This window comes from Trichechus manatus, unplaced genomic scaffold, assembly GCF_000243295.1.
Source record: "Trichechus manatus latirostris isolate Lorelei unplaced genomic scaffold, TriManLat1.0 scaffold00063, whole genome shotgun sequence".
NCBI classification, from domain to species: Eukaryota; Metazoa; Chordata; class Mammalia; order Sirenia; family Trichechidae; genus Trichechus; species Trichechus manatus.
In genome coordinates this window covers 13,583,848-13,603,682 of record NW_004443999.1, presented here as the reverse complement: position 1 = coordinate 13,603,682, position 19,835 = coordinate 13,583,848, and the positions used below count along the sequence as shown (strand labels likewise).

The 19,835-nt window shown below is 40.4% G+C and overlaps 1 protein-coding gene across 1 annotated transcript; it reads right to left on the bottom strand.

The window, feature by feature from the left end:
- Window positions 1-6: 6 nt before the first annotated feature.
- SERPINB2 (serpin family B member 2) lies at window positions 7-14,167 on the bottom strand. The gene is made up of 8 exons (XM_004379287.2): window positions 13,999-14,167; window positions 9,751-9,927; window positions 5,672-5,791; window positions 3,942-4,070; window positions 3,032-3,149; window positions 2,237-2,379; window positions 982-1,146; window positions 7-669 (listed from the first exon to the last, which is right to left on the bottom strand). The coding sequence occupies exons 2-8, from the start codon at window positions 9,916-9,918 to the stop codon at window positions 265-267; spliced, it is 1,248 nt and encodes a 415-aa protein (XP_004379344.1). The 5' UTR covers window positions 9,919-9,927; window positions 13,999-14,167; the 3' UTR covers window positions 7-264.
- Window positions 14,168-19,835: the final 5,668 nt, after the last annotated feature.

The window sequence follows — 19,835 nt, the reverse complement described above, 5'->3', positions numbered from 1 at the left end:
TAGGGAGGAAGATGGGACATCATCCCATTTTAGGGGACCAGGTGACTAATACGGCTGTCACATTTTGATTGACAGGGTTATCTAGTTATTTATGTATTTATATTTAGTGTGACTTACATAACTAGTCACTTTTAATCTGTAGAAGTTGCTCAGAAAAACAGAAATATGTAGGCAAAGTTTTTAAACTTTTGGCACTTGAGATAGCAACTCTGCAGCTTACAGCTCACGCTACAAACTCCTGTGCAGAAACAGAAACTTTCAATTTTAGGGTGAGGAGAATCTGCCCAAAAAGAGGATGCTCCTGGTCATTCTGTGCATGATGAAGAAGAGTAAAGGATGATCTGCCACAAACTGTGGGCCTCCGTGGCCAGATCTTCCTGTCATAATGGCCCCGGTGCCAGCAGTTGCTTCCGTGCCCTCTTCATTAACATCCACGGCAGCTTGGTGGAATACCTCAGAAAGAAACAGGTCATTCCTCTCTGACATTCCCAAGAAATTGGCCTGGCCTTTGCTGAAGGCATCACTTATGCCCATACTTCTCAGAATGGGTTTGAGTTCATAACGCTTTTCCAACTTGAACTGGGGCAGGTACACCTCAACATCATCTTCCACCATTGTGTCTTTGCTGGTCCACTTGTTAAGTTTGTCATAGGTTATCTCACCTTCCAGCTGCAAATCCAAAAATTACCAGTAAGTGTTTATTTTTTAAAAAAGTAAAACAACTCTATTTAAGTGTAATGTTAAAAATCATCGACCTTACTATTGCGGGTGAGGTAAAAATGTGATAGATTGGTCAAATTTTTGCAAGAAGGTGACATATAGAACAGAAAAGTCTGAACCAAATACTTTGAATGAAAGTTTGAGACATGGTGTATTTACTCTCAGCCAATTCACATATTTCCTAAGATGTAGACATGTTCATCTCATGAGAGGTAGAGTTAGCCCCAGAAGTTTAAAACAATTGAAGTAGGAATGCCTTACCAACTCCAAGCCGGTGGACACATCGGCAACTCCATCCGGAAGCAACAGGAACATGCTGACATCTCCAGCATATGGGAGTTCTAGAATCTGAGCCTTTAGGTCTTCTATGTACCCAATGTTCAGCCTTTCGTGCAAGTACATCATCTGTACAGGTTTGCGCTCAGTCTGAAATTTTTATAAAGTAAATATGAAAGCTGCTACTAAGATGTCGAGAGATTTACAGTTAGGTATAAAAGACAGTGGGTTCTGCTTTGGTGTTGAAGAAATATGTTTTAAATAATCAACAACAAAAAAATCATTTGTATATCCTTGTAGTGGGTGCTTTGATTTTATTGGTGTTTTCAAGTTTACACCCATTTTTAAGATGGATAATAATAATAAATAAATAAAATATTTGTGGAGTACCCACTATGGAGACCATGTTGTCGTTGTTGCTAGGTGCTGTCGGTAGATTCTGACTCATAGCAACCCCATGTGACAGAGTAGAACTGCCCCATAGGGTTTCCTAAGGGGGAAACCAATTTTTTAGTAATCTTTATGGAAGTAGATCACCAGATCTTCCCCCCATGGAGCCGCTGGGTGGGTTCGAACTACCAACCTTTTGGTTAGCAGCCTAGCACTTAAGCATTGTGCCACCAGGACTCCTTTATGGGCCAGGAACTCTGCTAAATCTCATAGAATCCTTACAGCAATATTTTGAGTTGGATATTATTATTATCCCAGTTTTACAGATCAAGAAATGGAAGGCATGGAAGATCAGTAAGGTCATAGCTGGTAAGTGGCAGAACCAACACTTGAGTCAAAGCAGATCTGTGTAATATAAAATCCATGATCTTCATCCCTGCTCACACTGCCTCTCATAAATTGAAAAAGAAAAAGACCCATTACCATCAGTCGATTCCGACTCATACTGACCCTGTAGGACAGAATAGAACTGCCCCATAGGGTTTCCAAGGCTATAATCTTTACAGAAGCAGACTGCCACATCCTTCTCCCTCAGAGTGACTGGTGGCTTCAAACTGCAGACCTTTTGATTAGCAGCTGAGCACTTAACCACTGCACCACCAGGGCTCCTTTCTCATAAGTTACTGAGTGATATTCAGTAGCTTGAAGGGGTCTGTCAATTGCCCAATGTGCATAACTTACAACTAGCAAGTCATTTAGGTGCATCACTAAGTGATCTCTAATTTTTCCATCGCTATCTATCTAAGGTCCTAAAATATATGCTAGGAAAATGCATCTTATTGCCTCTTACCGCATTCACACGGAAAGGATAAAGCCCGTTTAGTTTCTTCTGAAATGGAGTTTTCCACTTTCCTTTGAAGTAAACAGCATTCACCAGGACCATCTTGGTCTCCCTGTCCACAGAACCTTCTGGTAGCAGGTTTGGGATTTTGCCTGCAGAAAACATGACATATGTCTAGGTTTCATGATCAAGAACTGTGAAGCTATTATGATTTCTTGAATTTTTTGAGTAGCTAACAAACTCAATGTCCACATTTCTCAAACCCTGCAGAGATGCTGTCAGGCTTGAATTTTTCTCTAGATTTATTTGAAACACAGATCAAATTTCTCAGGTTTGTGAAATCCAAGAGAAAAATGAAGGAATATTGGATTTAGAATTGAGATTTACTATTAAATTTGGAAAGGATATTTTCACTTCCTTTTATTTTGTTTTCTCTAAGTTTTGCAGTTATACATGAGTTATTTAATTCAGAATGGAGCAAAAGAGAGTTTCTTAAGGGAGATATTGAGTACTTGCTGTATTCCAACCACTCACAACTACTCTACTAAACCAAAAAACTAACCCCATTGCCGTCGAGTCAATTCCGACTCATAGTGACCCTATAGGACAGAGCAGAACTGCCCCAGAACTGCCCCATGGCATTTCCAAGGAGCAGCTGGTGGATTTGAACTACTGACCTTTTGGTTAACAGCTGTAGCACTTAACCACTGTGCCACCAGGGCTCCAACTGCTCTACTAAGTGGGCATTATTAGTGTCAAAATTTTCTAAGTGAAAAGAACAAGAAAGCAGTTCCTTGGTTTTACCTTTGGTTTGAGTCTTGACCCAGGAATTAATCTTTTTTCTGGCTTCTTCTGCATGTTCTAGGAAGTCTACTGCCTGAGCTTCTGTAGAGTAATATTTCTTACAGAGTTTCACGTATTCCTTTAAAGTAAGAAAATGCCAAGATAACACAGAATTTACACTGAATGAGCCATGGTGTAATTGTAAATTATGGACTTTCTGTCAAGATTAGGCAGTCTGGGGAGGGGATTGGTGGAGGCTGGATGTGGGGAGGGAGGGCTGAAAGAGGAAGTAGTTGAGATTACAAGTGTGCAGTTGATCCCCTTCCCTATACTCTATCTGCCTTCACGACCTCTCCCCAACTCTATCTGCTTTCCTGCACGCTCAGCATTGTACATAGCTGATAGATAGTTGCTATACAGTCCACTCGAACTCATGGCCACCTTGTATAACAACAGAAGGAAACATCACTCGGTCCTGCATCATCTTTACAGTCGCCAGCATTGTGAGTCTGTCGTTGCAGTTATTGTGCCAATAATCTACCTCCCTGTGTGTCTCCCTCGTCCTTGCTTTGCATTGTAGACAGAATAATAGAGAAGAAGTTTGTCTTGGGGATAGTGGCTCTTGAAATCAGTTGCACTTGTCCTGATTTACTATCTGCAAGTGGGAAAATCTACAACAGGGAGAGACAGCCACCGAAAAAGGGAGGATAGGGACAGCTGCCATTGCCCATTGTCATTTATGTGCAGCCAGTCATGGGGAACCTGTGTGGAATTCTGACTTACCTTGTATGGATTGTAGACAACTGCTTTGAAAGCAGTTGCAGGTTTTGGGCCCTGCTATTTCAATTACAGGATCCCTATGAGTCAGAATCGACTCCATGGCAGTGGGTTTGGATTTGGTTTAGGTATTTCAATTACAGGTTTCACTTACTTCATTGAATCTTGTGGACTTCTCTCCAAACAGCTGATTGATACTTTCCAATAAGTAACCCCCGGAGGATGAATTAATTGCAGAGATGAGAGACTGGAAGGATGAATGGATTGTATTTCCAGCTTGTGCCTTAAACAGGTAGAAGGGATTCCCTTTACATACCACATGACTGCTCAACAAGATATTTCTAAAGCAACGTTTTTTTCTCAACACAATAACACGCTGTATTAATATACACTTCTTTTCTGGTACTTAAGAGGAATCTTTGAGGAAGTGATTTTGATAGGGATGTAGTGCATTAAAACCGATAAGATAATTTTTTGTTTCAAATTTTGCTGTGCCTATGGAGCCCTCATGATGCAATGGTTAAGTGCTCAGCTGCTAACCAAAAGGTTGGCAGTTTGAGCCTACCCAGCTGCTCTGTGGGAAAAAGATGTGGTAGTCTGCTTCCATAAAGATTACAGCCTTGGAAACCCTTTGGGGGCAGTTCTACTCTGTCACATGGGGTTGCCATGGATTGGTATCAAGTCGACAGCACCCAACAACAGCTATATGGTTTGGATTCAACCACAAAGTAACCAGCATCCTAGAAGAGGCTCCTTTTATAGTCCCTGGTGGCATTGTGGTTAAGAGCTACGACTGCTAATCAAAAGGTCGGCAGTTTGAATCCCCCGGGCGCTCCTTGGAAACCCTATGGGGCAGTTCTACTCTGTCCTATAGGGCCGCTATGAATTGGAATCGACTCGATGGCAGTGAGTTTGTTTTTGTTTAACCTCCAAGGTCTCTTAAAATATTTTTATTAGAACACTACCTTAATAATGGTCTTAAAAAATTCAAATAGCGTCTATAGCTACCCACTTTACAATTAAGGAGTTGGCCCTGCAGTGGAAAATCTGGGTTTTAGAAAACCACAGAAGTGAATGAGAAATAGGAAATTCAGCCTGAAGCGTGTAGGCGCTACATAGACTAGGGTGCTATGGGACCTAGAGCTCAGTCACAGCGCCACCTGGGGGTGGAGCAGAGGACAGAGCTCTCCAGCTGGATTGCCAGGGGTCATAAAGACATGGCTGAATCGCCGTAGTGAAGGGACCTTCTCCATCTCATCTAGCCCATAATTCCCTTGAGGATGGGCAGATGTAGCATCAGAATTCTCAGGAAGAAAGCCATGGGAGATATTGCCCAATAACCTAAGCTCAGAGGGTGACTATGGAAGTTAGCTACCAATAGTAGCAGGTCTGTAACCAGTTCCTATAATTTAGCTGAATAGCTGCTGTTTAAGCAAATGGGGTATTGAGAAAATAGAGAAAGAGGGATGGAGAGAGAGAGAGACAGGGATTTGTGAGTCAGTGACCCCTCACGATGTCATCAGACCTGGCCTTCTCCGTTCCTCAACTATTTGTCATACCCTAACCTCTTCCCTATGGAAATCTGCATCCATGCATGTGTATTCTAGAAGCCGCCATCATGGTTTTAGAATAAATTACACACTCAACCAATGATAAAACTTAGAAACAGCCTTGGCTGAAAGTCACGAAGTCTGAAATCTTCCCCGGTTCTGCCACTAATTAACTGGGTGACCCTAGAAAATTCATTTAATGACTCTGAGTCTTAGTTTTCTTTCTGTAAATGGGAGAAGTTGCACTAGGTTCCTTACCAATCAAACATTGTAATTTTAAGACAAGAGTCTAAAAATAAAATATAAGAGAAGGATGGATGTATGAGTCAGATACCTGCAAAATAGCATCAGGATAAGTAGCTTTCTGGATCCACTGCCTGATTTCACAGCTGGTGAACTTCCGTGGGGTCACTGGGATGATTTTGTGACCTCCAACTTTGTTAAACTGAAGCACCTGCAATTGGAATTAGAGAGAATTGGTTACACTTTCTGCTAATTACTTTTAAACCTAGTGACTATCAGGTGGCTCTTCATGGTTTTTTTGTCTGGTTTCCAGCCTTTGTGTATGGGGAACAAGCACAACAATTCTGTTTAAAAGACCAGTTACCAACTGCCCCCCATGTCATAAGGATAAAACTAGTAATAGTGGAATTTTCTGATAGATGTTCTTCATATAGGATATGTAAGTGTCAGCCAGCCTAAATTTCCCTTACAGAAAACAGCATGAGGTATTTTATACTAATCTGTATCTGGCCATTTTGGACAATAACGTATTACTAATTATGAGACAATTTATAATTTTTTTCCTAAATTATCATCCAACCCATCAATTGCCTTGATAAAATGCCAGTAATTTGAAGAAAATAATAAGGATGACTCGGGATCTTGCACCTCTCTATTTAACGGCCTTATATATATATATTTCCAACCTGTCGAAAACTACAAGTCAAAGTCATTTTAAGCATAAAAAAGGGTCATTCAGTATTAAGAAGGATCTCAAAATCACCTAAATCATCACCCTACTCACACAAAGAGAGAAACTAATGTCCATGTCGAGGAATAAACTACAGGGACAAATGACAATTGTGAGTCTCTTCTTTAGATGGTAACAGGCAGGGCCAAATGACACGGTGAAGCTAAGCTGGCAGGTGAAGACTGGCCCCTTTGAAACTGACTCTGACTCCCTCCTCCCAGCCTGGCCCAGCCAGTCTCAGCACCCCACCCTGCTCCTGCCTCTCAGGGCTCCCTGCAACATCCTTTGGGACACACTTGTCCTGTAGCACATTCCCATGGGGCCCATGGTGAAGAAGAGCTGATCTGGTAAGTAGACTGATGATTGGGGCCCTGCTAATGAACTAAACGCAGACTTGTCCAGCCAGCTAGTGAATTTCTGGGCTAGGGGAGAGAGGTGTTTGGGTTTGTGGGGATTTTCTGTGATCTTCAAATCATACATCATACGTCCTGCTTAATACTCTGAAAAGAAGTGACCCCCTCTGCCTCTACACAAAGAGACGATGTTTCCTGCAACTGTTTCTCTTCTTTTCCTCCTTCATTTCACGTGATTTGGACATGTTATCAGGAGGGACCAGTCCCTGGGGAAGGACATCATGCTTGGTAAAGTAGAGGGTCAGCGAAAAAGAGGAAGACACTCAACGAGATGGATTGACACAGTGGCTGCAACAAGGGGCTCAAGCATAACGATTGTGAGGATGGTGTAGGACCAAGCAGTGCTTCCTTCTATTGTCAATTGTGACTCACAGCGACCCTATAGGACAGAGTAAAATTGCCCAGTAGGGTTTCTAAGACTGTAAATCTTTATGGGAGTAGATCCCCAAGTCATTTCTCCCGTGGAACCGCTGGTGGGTTCAACGGCTGACCTTTTGGTTAGCAGCTGAGTGCCTAACCATTGAGCAACCAAGCTTCCTTTCTAAAGAAATGATGCCGCTTAAATCAAGAGTCTCCTGGCTGCTGCTGCTGCCTCCCTAAACCACTGCAAAGGCCACTCAGGGAGATGTCTCTGTAGGGGTGGGGATGTGAGGTGACCCTGGGCCATGTTGAGGACACAAAGAAAATAGCAAGTCAGCTATACTGCCCAGAAAGGGCGGGTCTGTTGCCTCAACCCTAAACATAAGAACTGGGAAAAAAACTTTCTTGCTGGCACACTAATCTCATAGAGACCTATGCTCTTTCGGAGTTTATATCTTCTTGTTATTCCTTTGGACTACAACTATACTACCTCCTCCAGTTACTGTATACCAATTCCCAACTGTGTGGTCTCTTCTGCCCTAATTTCCTCATCTGTAAACTGACGTTGATAATAATGGCAGCTACCTCATAGGGTCTCATGAGTATTATGGGAGTAAATTCATAAAACGTTCTTGCAACGTGCCTGGCTAATAGGTATTAGCTACTGCTCATAGGTGCTTTACATATTATCTCTACTCTTCACAACTGTCCTGTAGAGTGTGTATTTTCAGTCCTATTTTATAGATAAAGAAACTGAGACTGAGAGGGTTTTCATGCTCTTGCTCACACCTAGCAAGTGGGAAAGCAATGACTCAAACACAGATTTGTCTGGCCCCACAGCCCCTGCCTCCTCCTCCATCTTCCTCACTTTTTACTTGGGAAGCAAAGAAATTAGCCTTTAAATTTTAAAATCTGTACATGCAGCAGACTTGTAAGAAGCCCATATAAAATGTTTGCATAGTCCCAAGTCCTCAAAGCACTTTCAGGATACGGAAAAGCTGTATTGTGCCCAGAGTGACCAATAAGTTAATTTTCATTTGGTATGAAAATTGTGTTTACGTTAACAATCCAGAACACTTCATTCAGTGTTTGCACTCAAAATATATTGCTTTTTTGCATTAAAAAAAAAAATAACACTGATGTTTTATAAAGTTTTCAATAAATTCACTATCTATTTTTTCAAGGCAGGGAAGATAAAGCGGAAGGAGAGTTGGGAAATGTTGAGCAATTGAGTTGCACTGTAACTCTCTCTGTTTAAATTGCCACAAACACAGGGAGTGATGTACTCATCGCAGCTCCTCTTGCTGCAAGATTGGCCAACATTCTCTTTGTGAAAAGCCTTTGGCTCAAACACGGCCCATCTTAAATGGGTCACCTTAAAAGATGTACCTATATTCAGGTGCTATCTCATGGGAAAACGGAAAGCAGCCGGTGGCAGTTTGGTCTGTCTAGAAGCACAAGTGCTTGTGGGAGATTGGGACCTGTACTTGAAAGTATTAATTCTCATGTTTTTCTGTGTGTATGTGAATGTGAAAGAACTTAATTACAGGATGGCCACGTTGGGTCACTGGCATAGGACGTAACTGGATCATGCAAATTTTAAATGTGCTGAATTAATCCTACTCCCATGGGAATAGTACAGTGTCAGGTTGAAAAAGTTCAACATATTGTGAAGGCCCCCAGACTCAGTGGAAATTGTCCCCTGGCTGAGCCTGTGTCCATTCACCAAGGGAGGAAACCATTGCCCTTGGTACAGAAATATCTCACAATGCTGTTCCACACCCTGTCCACATTGACCTTGAAGACTGGCCACGCTATGAAGCCAGGCCCCATTTTGTTGATATGATCTCATAGGTTTGGTAATATGGCTGGAGGTCCTCTGAAGCCACCTCTCTGTCCATGCATCTCTGAATGACCACAGCTCTGACACTCTCTTAAGACAATTAAGAGGAACTTCTTACAAGAAGGGTTTGGGGGAACAAAAATATCATGGTGGTAGCGCAATGGGAAAGACCCTGAACCAGAAATTAGGGAACCTTGGGCTACCTTGGGAAAGGTACTTCATTCCTGCTACCAGTTTTCTCATCTGTAGAATGAAAAATCGAAACTAAACCCATTGCCATGGAGTCAATTCCAACTCATAGCAGCCCCATGTGTGTTAGAGTAGAACTATCCTCTATAGGGGTTTCAATGACTGTTATCTTTCAGAAACAGATCACCAGGCTTTTCTTCCAAGGTGCCTCTGGGTGGATTCAAACCACCAACCTTTCAGTTAGTAGCCGAGCACTTAACCATTTGCACTACCCAGGGTTCCTACTGTAGAATGATACCAGTCTTAAAACCAAATGGGATAATGCATGCAAAACACTTTGAAAAGTATAAACATTATATTATTAAAATCTAAGATGTTGTCACTATTGACTGTTTCCAGCCTTGTAAGCCGATAAACTCCCATATGCCTTTTGCTATTTTCAGATGAGGGTTTTTGCGGCTTGGCTATTGGTAGATCTGAGTCTATGGAGTTCGTGTTGTAACGGTGGGTGCTTTATTAGCATATGATGGTTGCTGACCTTATTATGGCCAAAATGGCTTGGGCATAAAGCAAGAACAATTCTGCCCAGTTCAGAACCCATTCAGTTCTAACTCAGAGCTTCAACACAAACTCACCTGTGCCATCTGGTCTGCAGTGTTGCCCCTGGCACCCAGGTAGACCATGGCCATAGTAGACGAGATGCTCCAGGGGCAGAAGAAAAGATTCTGGGTGGGGCTTGTGTTCGCCAGATGCTTGAAGAAATTGAGAGCAAAGATGGCGTTCGCCACATGAAGGTCCTGCATTGTTTCAATCTAGAAGGAAAGTGAGGAAGAAAAAAAACAACTCTAAAAGATGTCTCAACAGTTTGGGTGAGGTCAGCAGAGTAGTGCAGAGTGTATCTTGCCTAGGAGGGGTTCCCTGTGTTCTTCGTCCATGGGAAGACACGAGGAATAGCAAGGCCAACATCGAGGGCACACGACCTGTACAGCTACAAGTGGCCCCATGCTTAATGCTCTGCTGTCATCGTCTTGACAGTCCTAATAATTACTAAATAAGAAAAACAAAAACCCATTGTTGTCAAGTCAATTCCAACTCATAGCGACCCTATAGGACAGAGTAGAACTGCCCCATAGGGTTTTCAAGGAGCGGCTGGTGGATTTGAACTACTGACCTTTTGATTAGTAAGTAGCCCACTTCTTAACCATTGCACCACCAGGGCTCCATTAAATAAGAGGCCCTGCAAATTATGTAGCTGATTCTGAGGTATAATGAAAAGTCATATGACAAGTAGTGACCCCTTATGGCACTCCGTATAATAATGATGATAATGTTAACAATAACAATAAGTAGCATTTATTGAATTCTTACTGTATAACAAGCACTGTTCTAAACATTTTACCTGTACTAATCATTTAATCCTCAGAGAAACCCTGTGAGGAAGGTGCTGCTATTCCTGCTTTACAAGGGAAGAAACTGCTGCAGAGATAGGTTAAGAAAATTAATTAATGTCGCTCAACTATAAGTGGCGGAGCTAGGAACTGACTCCAGGGTCATGCTCTCAACTCTATGCTGAACCCACAAACACATCATGCACACACCATACACACTCACATACAGGCAAATGCACACATATCCAAATGCATGTCACATGCATACATATCCTTGTTGGCCACAATCTTCTTTCAAGCCCCCTAATTCTAGAAGTGACTTAGACCGATTGTATGAAGATTGGTGCATTCACCCAGACCCCACACACTTGCTAAAAAAGGACTCCCTATGCTGGGGAGTTTTGTGCTTTGATGTTCATTGCTGGGAGTGCAGGGATAGCCACGCTTCCCACACCCCACCCACCCCATAAAGGAATAATCTAGGCTTATGAAACATACTTCCTCAACTTATCAGCCATCTGAACATAGACAGACATGCCTTGTATGACCTAAGGCCCCATGTGCAGCTTGATGCTTGGACACACCCAAAGGGTGCCGGGTATCTGTTGGTCCTGGCCAATGATCAGGTTTCAGGCTGTGTGTTACTCTTTCATAGTAGCTTAAAACACACCCTATAATTACCAAAATATATAAATAAATAGAGAGATGCTGACTCTCATCATTCCCATGGGAAACCATCTTGTGACAGTGACTTCTCAGAGTTGGGGAGGGGCTGGGAGTGCCCAGCACAAGGCATGTCCTATAGCTATTGTCTTCCTGTTTACAGCTGTGGTCTACTCCTTAATCCATGGGTGTCTCATGTGAATTCTTGACCTGTGAACTCTTCTTTTTCAGAAAGTAATTGCAATTTGTATCAAAATTTCTCATTCAAAATACCACCCAATGGTGTTTTATCGAGAAAAAGTAGTGAATTAAGTGAAAGTTTCTCTGAAACACTCACCTCCTCTTGTCTCCTTAATCTTCCCAGGATTCATATGAGATAGATACCATTATCTCTATTTTATAGATTACACCCTGAGGCTCAGAGAAGTTAAGTAACATGCATAAGGTCACACCGCTCCTACGCAATGTGCAGGGATTCAAATCCAGGTCTGTCTGAGGAAACTCACCATTTCTAGTGCCCCACACTCCCTTATCTGCTGATGCTATCATGTGTAAGAGTTTCAGCAAGTTACCAGCTTGAGAAGTGCTAAAAAGGGGAAATCAAAAGAGGAAAGTAGCAAGCCTGCAATGCTCCTATAAGGTTTTATTAATTTAAAAAAATATGTATCACTATTCTTTTTTTCTTGCTTCATCACAGAGGCTAAATTAACTTGGGTGGCTCAGGTATTTGTTGCTTCCTCCTTCTATCAATTCAAAATAGTCTTTATAATTAATTAGCCTGATTGTATAGGTCTTTATTGACAAATTGTCTCAATACTCTTTTTGGAAACAGAGTATTAATAACATAAATAATATTTCTCTATTCCCATGTGAAAAAGTAAATAAGAAGTCAGAGCCAGAGAAGTAAATTAGGGTTCTCCTGTACCCAGTTCTCCGTAACAACCTGAATAATGAGTCATTCACTTTGACACACAAAAAAATTTAAGTGTCAAGGCAAACTTTCAGAGGGTTTTTAATGCCAAGTTAGGATTTCAAGTGACTTAATACAAAAAAACAAAAGTTAATCAGAACAGAACCAGATTGTCTCAGATTCATTTAGTTCTTTCAAAAAATAGTTTAAATTTTATATTTTAAAATAAGATTCAATTACTTGCATTTTACATTAAAAAGTAGTACCTGACGTTTTCTATTGCACCTATCAAATTCCTTCAGCTACATTTTTTGTTTAACCTGCATAATTATTTGCCCAAAACCTGTTGTCATCTAGTCTATTCCAACTCATAGCGACCCTATAGGACAGAGTAGAACTGCCCCATAGGGTTTCCAAGGAGCGGCTGGTGAATTTGAACTGCCCACCTTTTGGTTGACAGCCATAGCTCTTAACCACTGTGCCACCAGGGCTCCAAATTATTTGCCCAGTAAAGCTTGACAGTTCTGTTCCGCCAGTGAAAAATATGAAGATGTAAGTTGCACATAGTTGGTTGCAGAGTCTAGATTGAACCCTAGCCTTGTGATTCTTCCAAGTCTAGTGCTTTTCCTACAAACTTTCAGAGAAGGTTTGAGCAGTTCATAGTCTTAGAAATCTATGAAGGCACAAGTATGCAGCATGCCTGATTCTCAGACCAGACGTGCTGTATGTTGGGATTATGTGGCCATGATGGGAACCTGCCTAAGACAATGTGAAACTGAAATCATGGAATGATGTCAAATATCACCATCTCCCAGAATAGGTAACACCTGTTGTGAATTTCTTAACACAGTACTAAGTTGTATGATTTCAGTGACTTCCAAATATTATGCACTGAATGTTTAATAGTATCACTGGGAAGAATGGATGGAAACCATATTGTGGGGCTGGACTCCCTGATTTTTGTGTTGGTTCCGGTAACACAAGCTGACAAGTGTGCTACTGAAACTTGGCCTGGGTGATGAAGAGCTCTGGGTTTGGCCAGGGACACCACCACTGTTCCTTTTCTCTGTGGCCCTGGATGTCAGATTTGAGTCTGATGCAACAATCCAAAAAAAATTTTTTGTGACTACACAGTGAAAATCCTTTGAAATTGACCACAGCAAACAATGAGAACTACAAGAAAACAATAATTTCGAGAAAATGTCTCATCCAAAATTATCAGTTTTTTCTCCCACAAAATTTAAAATTAGTTTCTTTTATTTGATGACTTTCATAATAAACAATTGTCTGTTTATGCGTAATTAGATTTTTTTAATTGAACTATCACTTCAGTCAACCCAACAACTAATTTTTCTCTTTCACTAAATTAATCCATTATTTAACTCAATTCAGTGAATATATTTTGGAATTGGGTTGACTCAACCTAAATTGCTGCTTAATTTCTCCAGTTTTTGACTGTTCATGTTAGATGAAAACTGAGTCATCTTTTCCTTTTGCTTATATACAATTTATAGATTATTTCAATTGCTTAAATGAAAATATTTTAAGTTACATTTATCTAGATGTTTCCACCAAATTCAGTGTCAAAACAGTGGCTAGTATAGAGCACACATATTCTAACCTGTTCAATAAAGTTGATATCACATATTGAATGTGCGTTTTAGATAGATTAATATTATATGTAGGCATTTGCTGGCTTCTGAAAATTCAAGATTAAACTTTATAAATTTAATTAAAACCTTGAGTTAAAATATTTTCAGTTAAACAAGCAAACTAAACAAGAAAACACCACTAAGTGTTTACTCACCCTCTAAAACATGCCATATTTTAATTTTTAATGTATTAATAATACCAGTATGAAAGAAGAGAAAAAAATGAAACTATTTTCCCCATAGAAATGGCCATGGAAACTGCTGACATACCTTGCTGTTCTCTGAGGTGCTGTCTGACAGGAACCGCTGCTCTGGGAGTTGTTAGAGTTCAGGTATGGTGATGTCTGGTTTTATAAAGCTCTGCCCCTCCCACGAAGTGCTTTTTTTCCTTTCTCTTTCTAATCTACATCCTTTGAGTGATTCAACATTTTACTCACACGTTGCTAAGAATAGAAATGCCTATTTGCAAAGGCACAATTTAAGAAATTTGTTGGAGGACGTCACTCAGAAACTTAAGAATTTGGCAATATCTACGTATGCCTGTCAAAATTCTCCAAAACCTGTCAGCCTCAGTTGCAAGTCTTTCCCCTCTATATTTCTGTGCTAATGAATAGTCAAAAATTCCAAGATACACTTTCTGTCTTCTGACTCATTAACCATTTGAGCCTAGTTGTGTGAGGACATGATGCCAGGAGATGATATAGCCATATTGCAATGGTGGAGGACCGCCAAGAAATTCGCAGACACCAAGCCAGAGCCCTGACACCAGAGAGTTCCTGAGCCAATTCCAGCAACTACCTACCTCCAATTTTTCTTGCTGTTGTTGTTACATGAGGTAATAAAAAGTAAGCCTGGACTGTTTAAGTTATTTTTAGACATCTTGAGTCCTTTGTTATTTGCAGCCAAAAGCATTCCTAAATGACACAGGCTTGTGTGAAGAAGATGAGATAATGTCTGTCAAGTACTTAGCATATATATTTACCCTTCATATGGTAAGTGTTCTACAGTATTAGCTAGTATTACAGAGTGACTGTTGGTAGCCAGGTTTGGGACTTGCCCTCTTTCCTAAATTAGAGCAATTTTATGAATTTGGTATGAGAAGACAGTATTTTCACACATCAAACAATTAAAGAAAGTTGTAAAAGATAAGATGTAATTAAGACCCAAATTGAGTGGTGCTGATGCTGAGTGTCATGGGAAGGAAGGGAAAGGGCTGATGAGTGTGTGTTGGCATCTCAAAGGCAAGGGTTGTGATAAGTGAAAAAAATTGAAGATTGAAATGAGAAGACATTAAAAGTTCAGGAGTGCGAAGCACAGATCTTGGAGTGTCTCCTGAGTCTGCCTGGAGCAGAGTTGTTGCAGGGGAGGGGAAGGGTAAAAAGGGGAGAACATCTTACAGAGGGGCCCTAGATACCAGACTGAGATGAGACCTGATTTAAAGGCAATAAACTCTGGAGAAAGGAAGTGACTTGTAAAAAGTGGCATTTTAAGAAGAAAAAAATATGGAAATCCAGAAAACAAAGAACACAAGGGTCTATTTCTTAGGAGAACAGCACAATAAATCCAGCCAATAGGTCAACTAGAAGAAACCCCAGCTACTACAAGGTGGTCCTTACCGTTATAAAATAAACAAGATTAAAGTCTCTCAAATAACCTGAAAGAGTGGTAGGGTAGATCACTTCTATGGAAGCTGAACATAATGAAACAGAATGTCTCTCATTCTCTTACTTTCTTATCTCCCAGGAAAATAATCATAGGTGGAAAAAAATAAGGATATATACTTATCTATACAGCATGACATCAACTATATAAATAAAAGTATATGCAAAAATATGACTTGAAGAAAATGTGTCAAAACACAAATATTGATTAGCTCTGAGTGGTGATTTTATAGATGTTTATCATTTTTTTATACTTTAAAATTTTCCCACGTTTTCCACAGCAGGCATACCAGAAATACATTATCAACATATCAACGCTGAGGCATTTTTCCTGTCCAGTAGCACTAAAGTGAATCATATATGTAGGGGAAGTAGTACTCAAACGAGGAAAACAACTTAATGAGTAAACTTGCAATACCAATTTCACTAGAAAGAGGAAGATTCACCTTCAAGTAAAATAGCTGTATTACTCAGACTTGGAGACTTGCACACACTGTGCTTTTTCTTTGAAATGCCCATCCAACTGTGACTGAGGAGGCTGGGCATCGATCTGTTCAGTGTCTCTCTCCCCTGCTGGAAGGTAAGTGCTGTGAAGTCGGCAACCATGATGGCTTTGCCCAATGGCTAGCACAGGTGGTTGGCTCATATTAGGTGCCCATTAAGTATTTGCTAACTGACCTGCTCATGTTCAGTGCATGGCAAAGCATTTCTATGCTCCCCCTCACTTTCACAAGCCACCACTGGTAGTTCCATAATTACCCATTTCTTGTAATTTGCTGATAGAAAATACGTAAATTAGAAAAACGTATCATCTACGTGTCAGCAGTAAGGTCACTGAAATTATCCAAAACATGATACAATTGTTGATCAAAAGAGAAGTTCCGTTTTGACATAAAATTCCATGTAATAATCTCATCTTATTAATGGATTTCAATTAGATGTACTGAAGCATTTACTTTATAATAAAGATCATTAATACTAATTAGCTTTAGTGTTTAGATAGCATGGCTCACTCTAGACATGTAAGTAGCTGTTGCTGAGAGCAGGACCAAATGTCACCTCTATGATGTGAATTTGAGGACCGCATGGTTAAAACATCTTCCAGCAAATACTTCTTAAAATATTTTTATCAGGGAACAAATGTCTCCTTTTACAATTAGCAATAAAACTTAGCATGTTAAATCGTTCAGGAAGAAATAATACGTGTATCTAAATTCCTTCAGAGAGGGTTTTGATGGGCTGAGGTGGCCAGGGGAAGTTTCAGGGTGTGCAGAGGATGAAGCGAAACAATGAGAAGGCTTTGAATGAGAGAGAGCACTGACCACAGAGAGGGAAGGCCCAGAAATCCAAGGTAATAAAAAGCAAACCTCACCTATTTTAAAATATTGCCCTGGGCCAGTCATGAGTGTGAGGAAGTCTGCACATGAAACAAGCTTTGTTAGGAAGTATAACACTCCAGTCAGAGTATTTATCTTGTTGCCAAGAGATAGTCTCAAATAGCTGCCATGGTTGATAGGCTGTGGGAACAAATATCCAGTGTTCTGTGATTCAGCTATCTGGGAAAGCCAATAGCATTCCTGAGACTCGTCATGCCAAAAGCATGCCAAGAGAGACTGTATTGTCAGAGTAACCTCAGAACGCATTGTGAATCATTAATTCACTCATAATATACACCAGGTAAAACTCCATGCTTACAATGATACATTTCCTTCAAGGGTCTAATGATATAACCTTGGACTCATATAGCCTCAGTTGCATGCATCATGCAACTCTCCATGATTTTTCTGGATTATTTACAGATATCTGGACTATTTCTATTACATAACAAGTCTTAATTTAGTCTCTCTCTTATCTAGCTGTTCCTAGTGCATCTCAGCCAATGTTGTGTGCCTAGGAAAAGTAAGCACTCTTCAATGTCAGCTTTCATAAAACATACTTATAAAGTAAACATATAATCAGATAATCACAGAATGCATTCCCAAGCTAGATGCCAATGACTTTTGGTTTACTCTCATGAATTCCTGTGTCTTTTTTTATTGAGGGTGGATAAAAGACCAGAGACCAGTGTACACTTACTACTAAAATACATACACAACTCACACACAGATTTCAGATTAGGTCCTGCATAAAATGCCAGCAGAAATCACTTGATTTCTAGGATGGAAATGTCAAGGAGAAATTAAATGAATTACAAGACAGTGATGCATTTCATCTCCGGGTTGAACCAGCAAATTTACATTTCCTTCAAATCATGACAGCCTCATTTAGACTTGGGTTACAATCAGGAGGAGGGAAGTGGAAATTACTGCTTGGTTCTTGTTAATTAGTCAGAATACACGCAATGCATGGGCAAGAATACAGGAAAGTAAAACAGGATGCATGGGTGATGGGAAAGGAGAAAAGGAAAACTGACAACAAAGACACACACAACTCTATCGCCAGCCTGGATTCTCCCCTGACCTTGAGGCTGTCAAATCTAACTTCCTGGGGGGCATCTACATTTGACTGTCCCATGACTACTTCCGTTTCAGCATGTCCGAAGCAGACACATCATCTTCCCGCCATCTCCCAGACTTGCTTCTACTCATCTACTTCTCATCTCATTAACGACATCGCTGTCTACGAGTCATCTAAGTCAAAATCGGAGCAATATCTTTGACTCCTTGTCTTAAAATCTACATCCTCATCAACCATTCAACAAATCCCACTAATTTTAATTTCAAAAATTTTTTTGAGTCTGAGTACTCCTGTTTTTCTCTAAAACTACTGTCTTAATTCCAGTCTTCATGTCCCTGGCCTGGTCTCCCCTAGTGTCTTTCTTGTTCCTTAAACTTGATCTACTTACAAGGTAAATATGATCCTACTATGACTCTTCTCCAAATCCTTCAATGAGTCCCCATTAAGTACAGGATAAAGTCTTAATTGGGTCCACATGAGTTCAAGGCTCTCTGTGATCCGGCCACTGCCCACCTCTTCAATTACATCAAATAAAATGCGATAGATAAAGTGTGTATCACAGTATCTGGCACATGGCAAGTGCTAAAAAAGAAGTTAGCATTAAAGATTACTATCAATTTTACCTCTATTACTGCACTTAAACATTGTGTTAAAATTCTATATTTACATATTTGTTTCCCCAACAATGTTGTAAGGCTCTTGAGAGCAGTATGCATTTCATCATTTACTCCTACAATTCCGGGTACAATATATACCCATACAGTATGTCTAGTTGATGTTTTTTGAACTAAACTGAAAAAAAAAATTATATTCCAATTCTGATCCTTCCTAGCAATTCTAAGATAGCCTCAGAACGTGACCTCCCCCTTCTCTCCATTTTTATGATAGAAAACTATCTTCCAGGAGAAGGGAAACAACTGAGGGGTGAGTCTCCATGAACTGGATCTGAGCAAATGTTGGGATTCCGGGACTAGGAGCTTGAGGAATTACAGAGACAAGTGCTGGGATAGGACTCCATAGGCAGAGGAGCATAAACCTTGCTCTTGGCTGGCTGCAATAGCACAGAGGGGATCAGGGCCATCACAGGGGAAATATCTTATCTACTCCAGAGTTTGGGAGAGAGCCTCATAGCAGCTGGGGCCCCAGGAGTTCTAAGGAAGGAGGAAAGGAAATAGTACTAAGAAATACCAAGTTCCAAGGAAGGAAGCAAAGAGTAAAGAAAAGATGTTAAGGGTTAGATGTCACAGAAGGAGGATCCCAAATTGAGAAAGCCTACTCTCCCTTAATTTTCTTAACTTTGTATTGTATTGGACACTTGAATAACAAATTATAATGGAAAATATCCAGCTTTTGAAGATGTTGATAAACACCATCTTCCAGATAATAGATGATATAGGCTTGCAAAAATATTGACTTCAGAGAAAGAAATAATTTAAATTATTTTTGATTTGGCATTGAGGTGAGGAAGCTGATGAGACCATACAGAGATCAGAACATCTCCGAATTCCATTAAATCAGGACTTGTGGTAGCTTATTTTTCCCTGATATTTGGTTCTGGATATTTATCCCTCTGAAGCTCTTGCTTATCTGAAATCCTCTGACTCCAAGGAATGAATACCTTCCAAAGCATATTATTTCTCAATTATTTTTGTTCTTACCTTCTCCAACACTATTTCAATCATATTCCTTGGTGATTTCAATATTTGCACCCAAATACTTGTTGCCTTAGTGTGAAAGTACTGCTCAGCCATTTCACCCACAGTCAGAGCATAGTACTGAGTATGATAATTTAACTTTTCTATGGAAGTGACTTCTTAGTGTTTATGATGGATGGGGTTGTGTGTCAAATTGGCTGGGCCATGATTCTCAGTGGTTTGGCAGTTATGATGTAGTTTGGCAGCTGTGTGGTGATGTGATCACCTCCACAGTGAGATCCAGTATAATGTGATCACCTCCATGATGGGATCTGTTGTGAGCAGCCAATCAGTT

Excerpts from the sequence above, each read along its gene's own strand:
- SERPINB2 (XM_004379287.2), bottom strand. The coding sequence starts at position 9,918 with ATGCAGGACCTTCATGTGGCGAACGCCATCTTTGCTCTCAATTTCTTC. Across the intron at positions 3,150-3,941 it reads AGTCCACAAGATTCAATGAA|GAATACGTGAAACTCTGTAA; the intron begins GTAAGTGAAACC and ends CTTACTTTAAAG. Across the intron at positions 2,380-3,031 it reads GGTCAAGACTCAAACCAAAG|GCAAAATCCCAAACCTGCTA; the intron begins GTAAAACCAAGG and ends TGTTTTCTGCAG.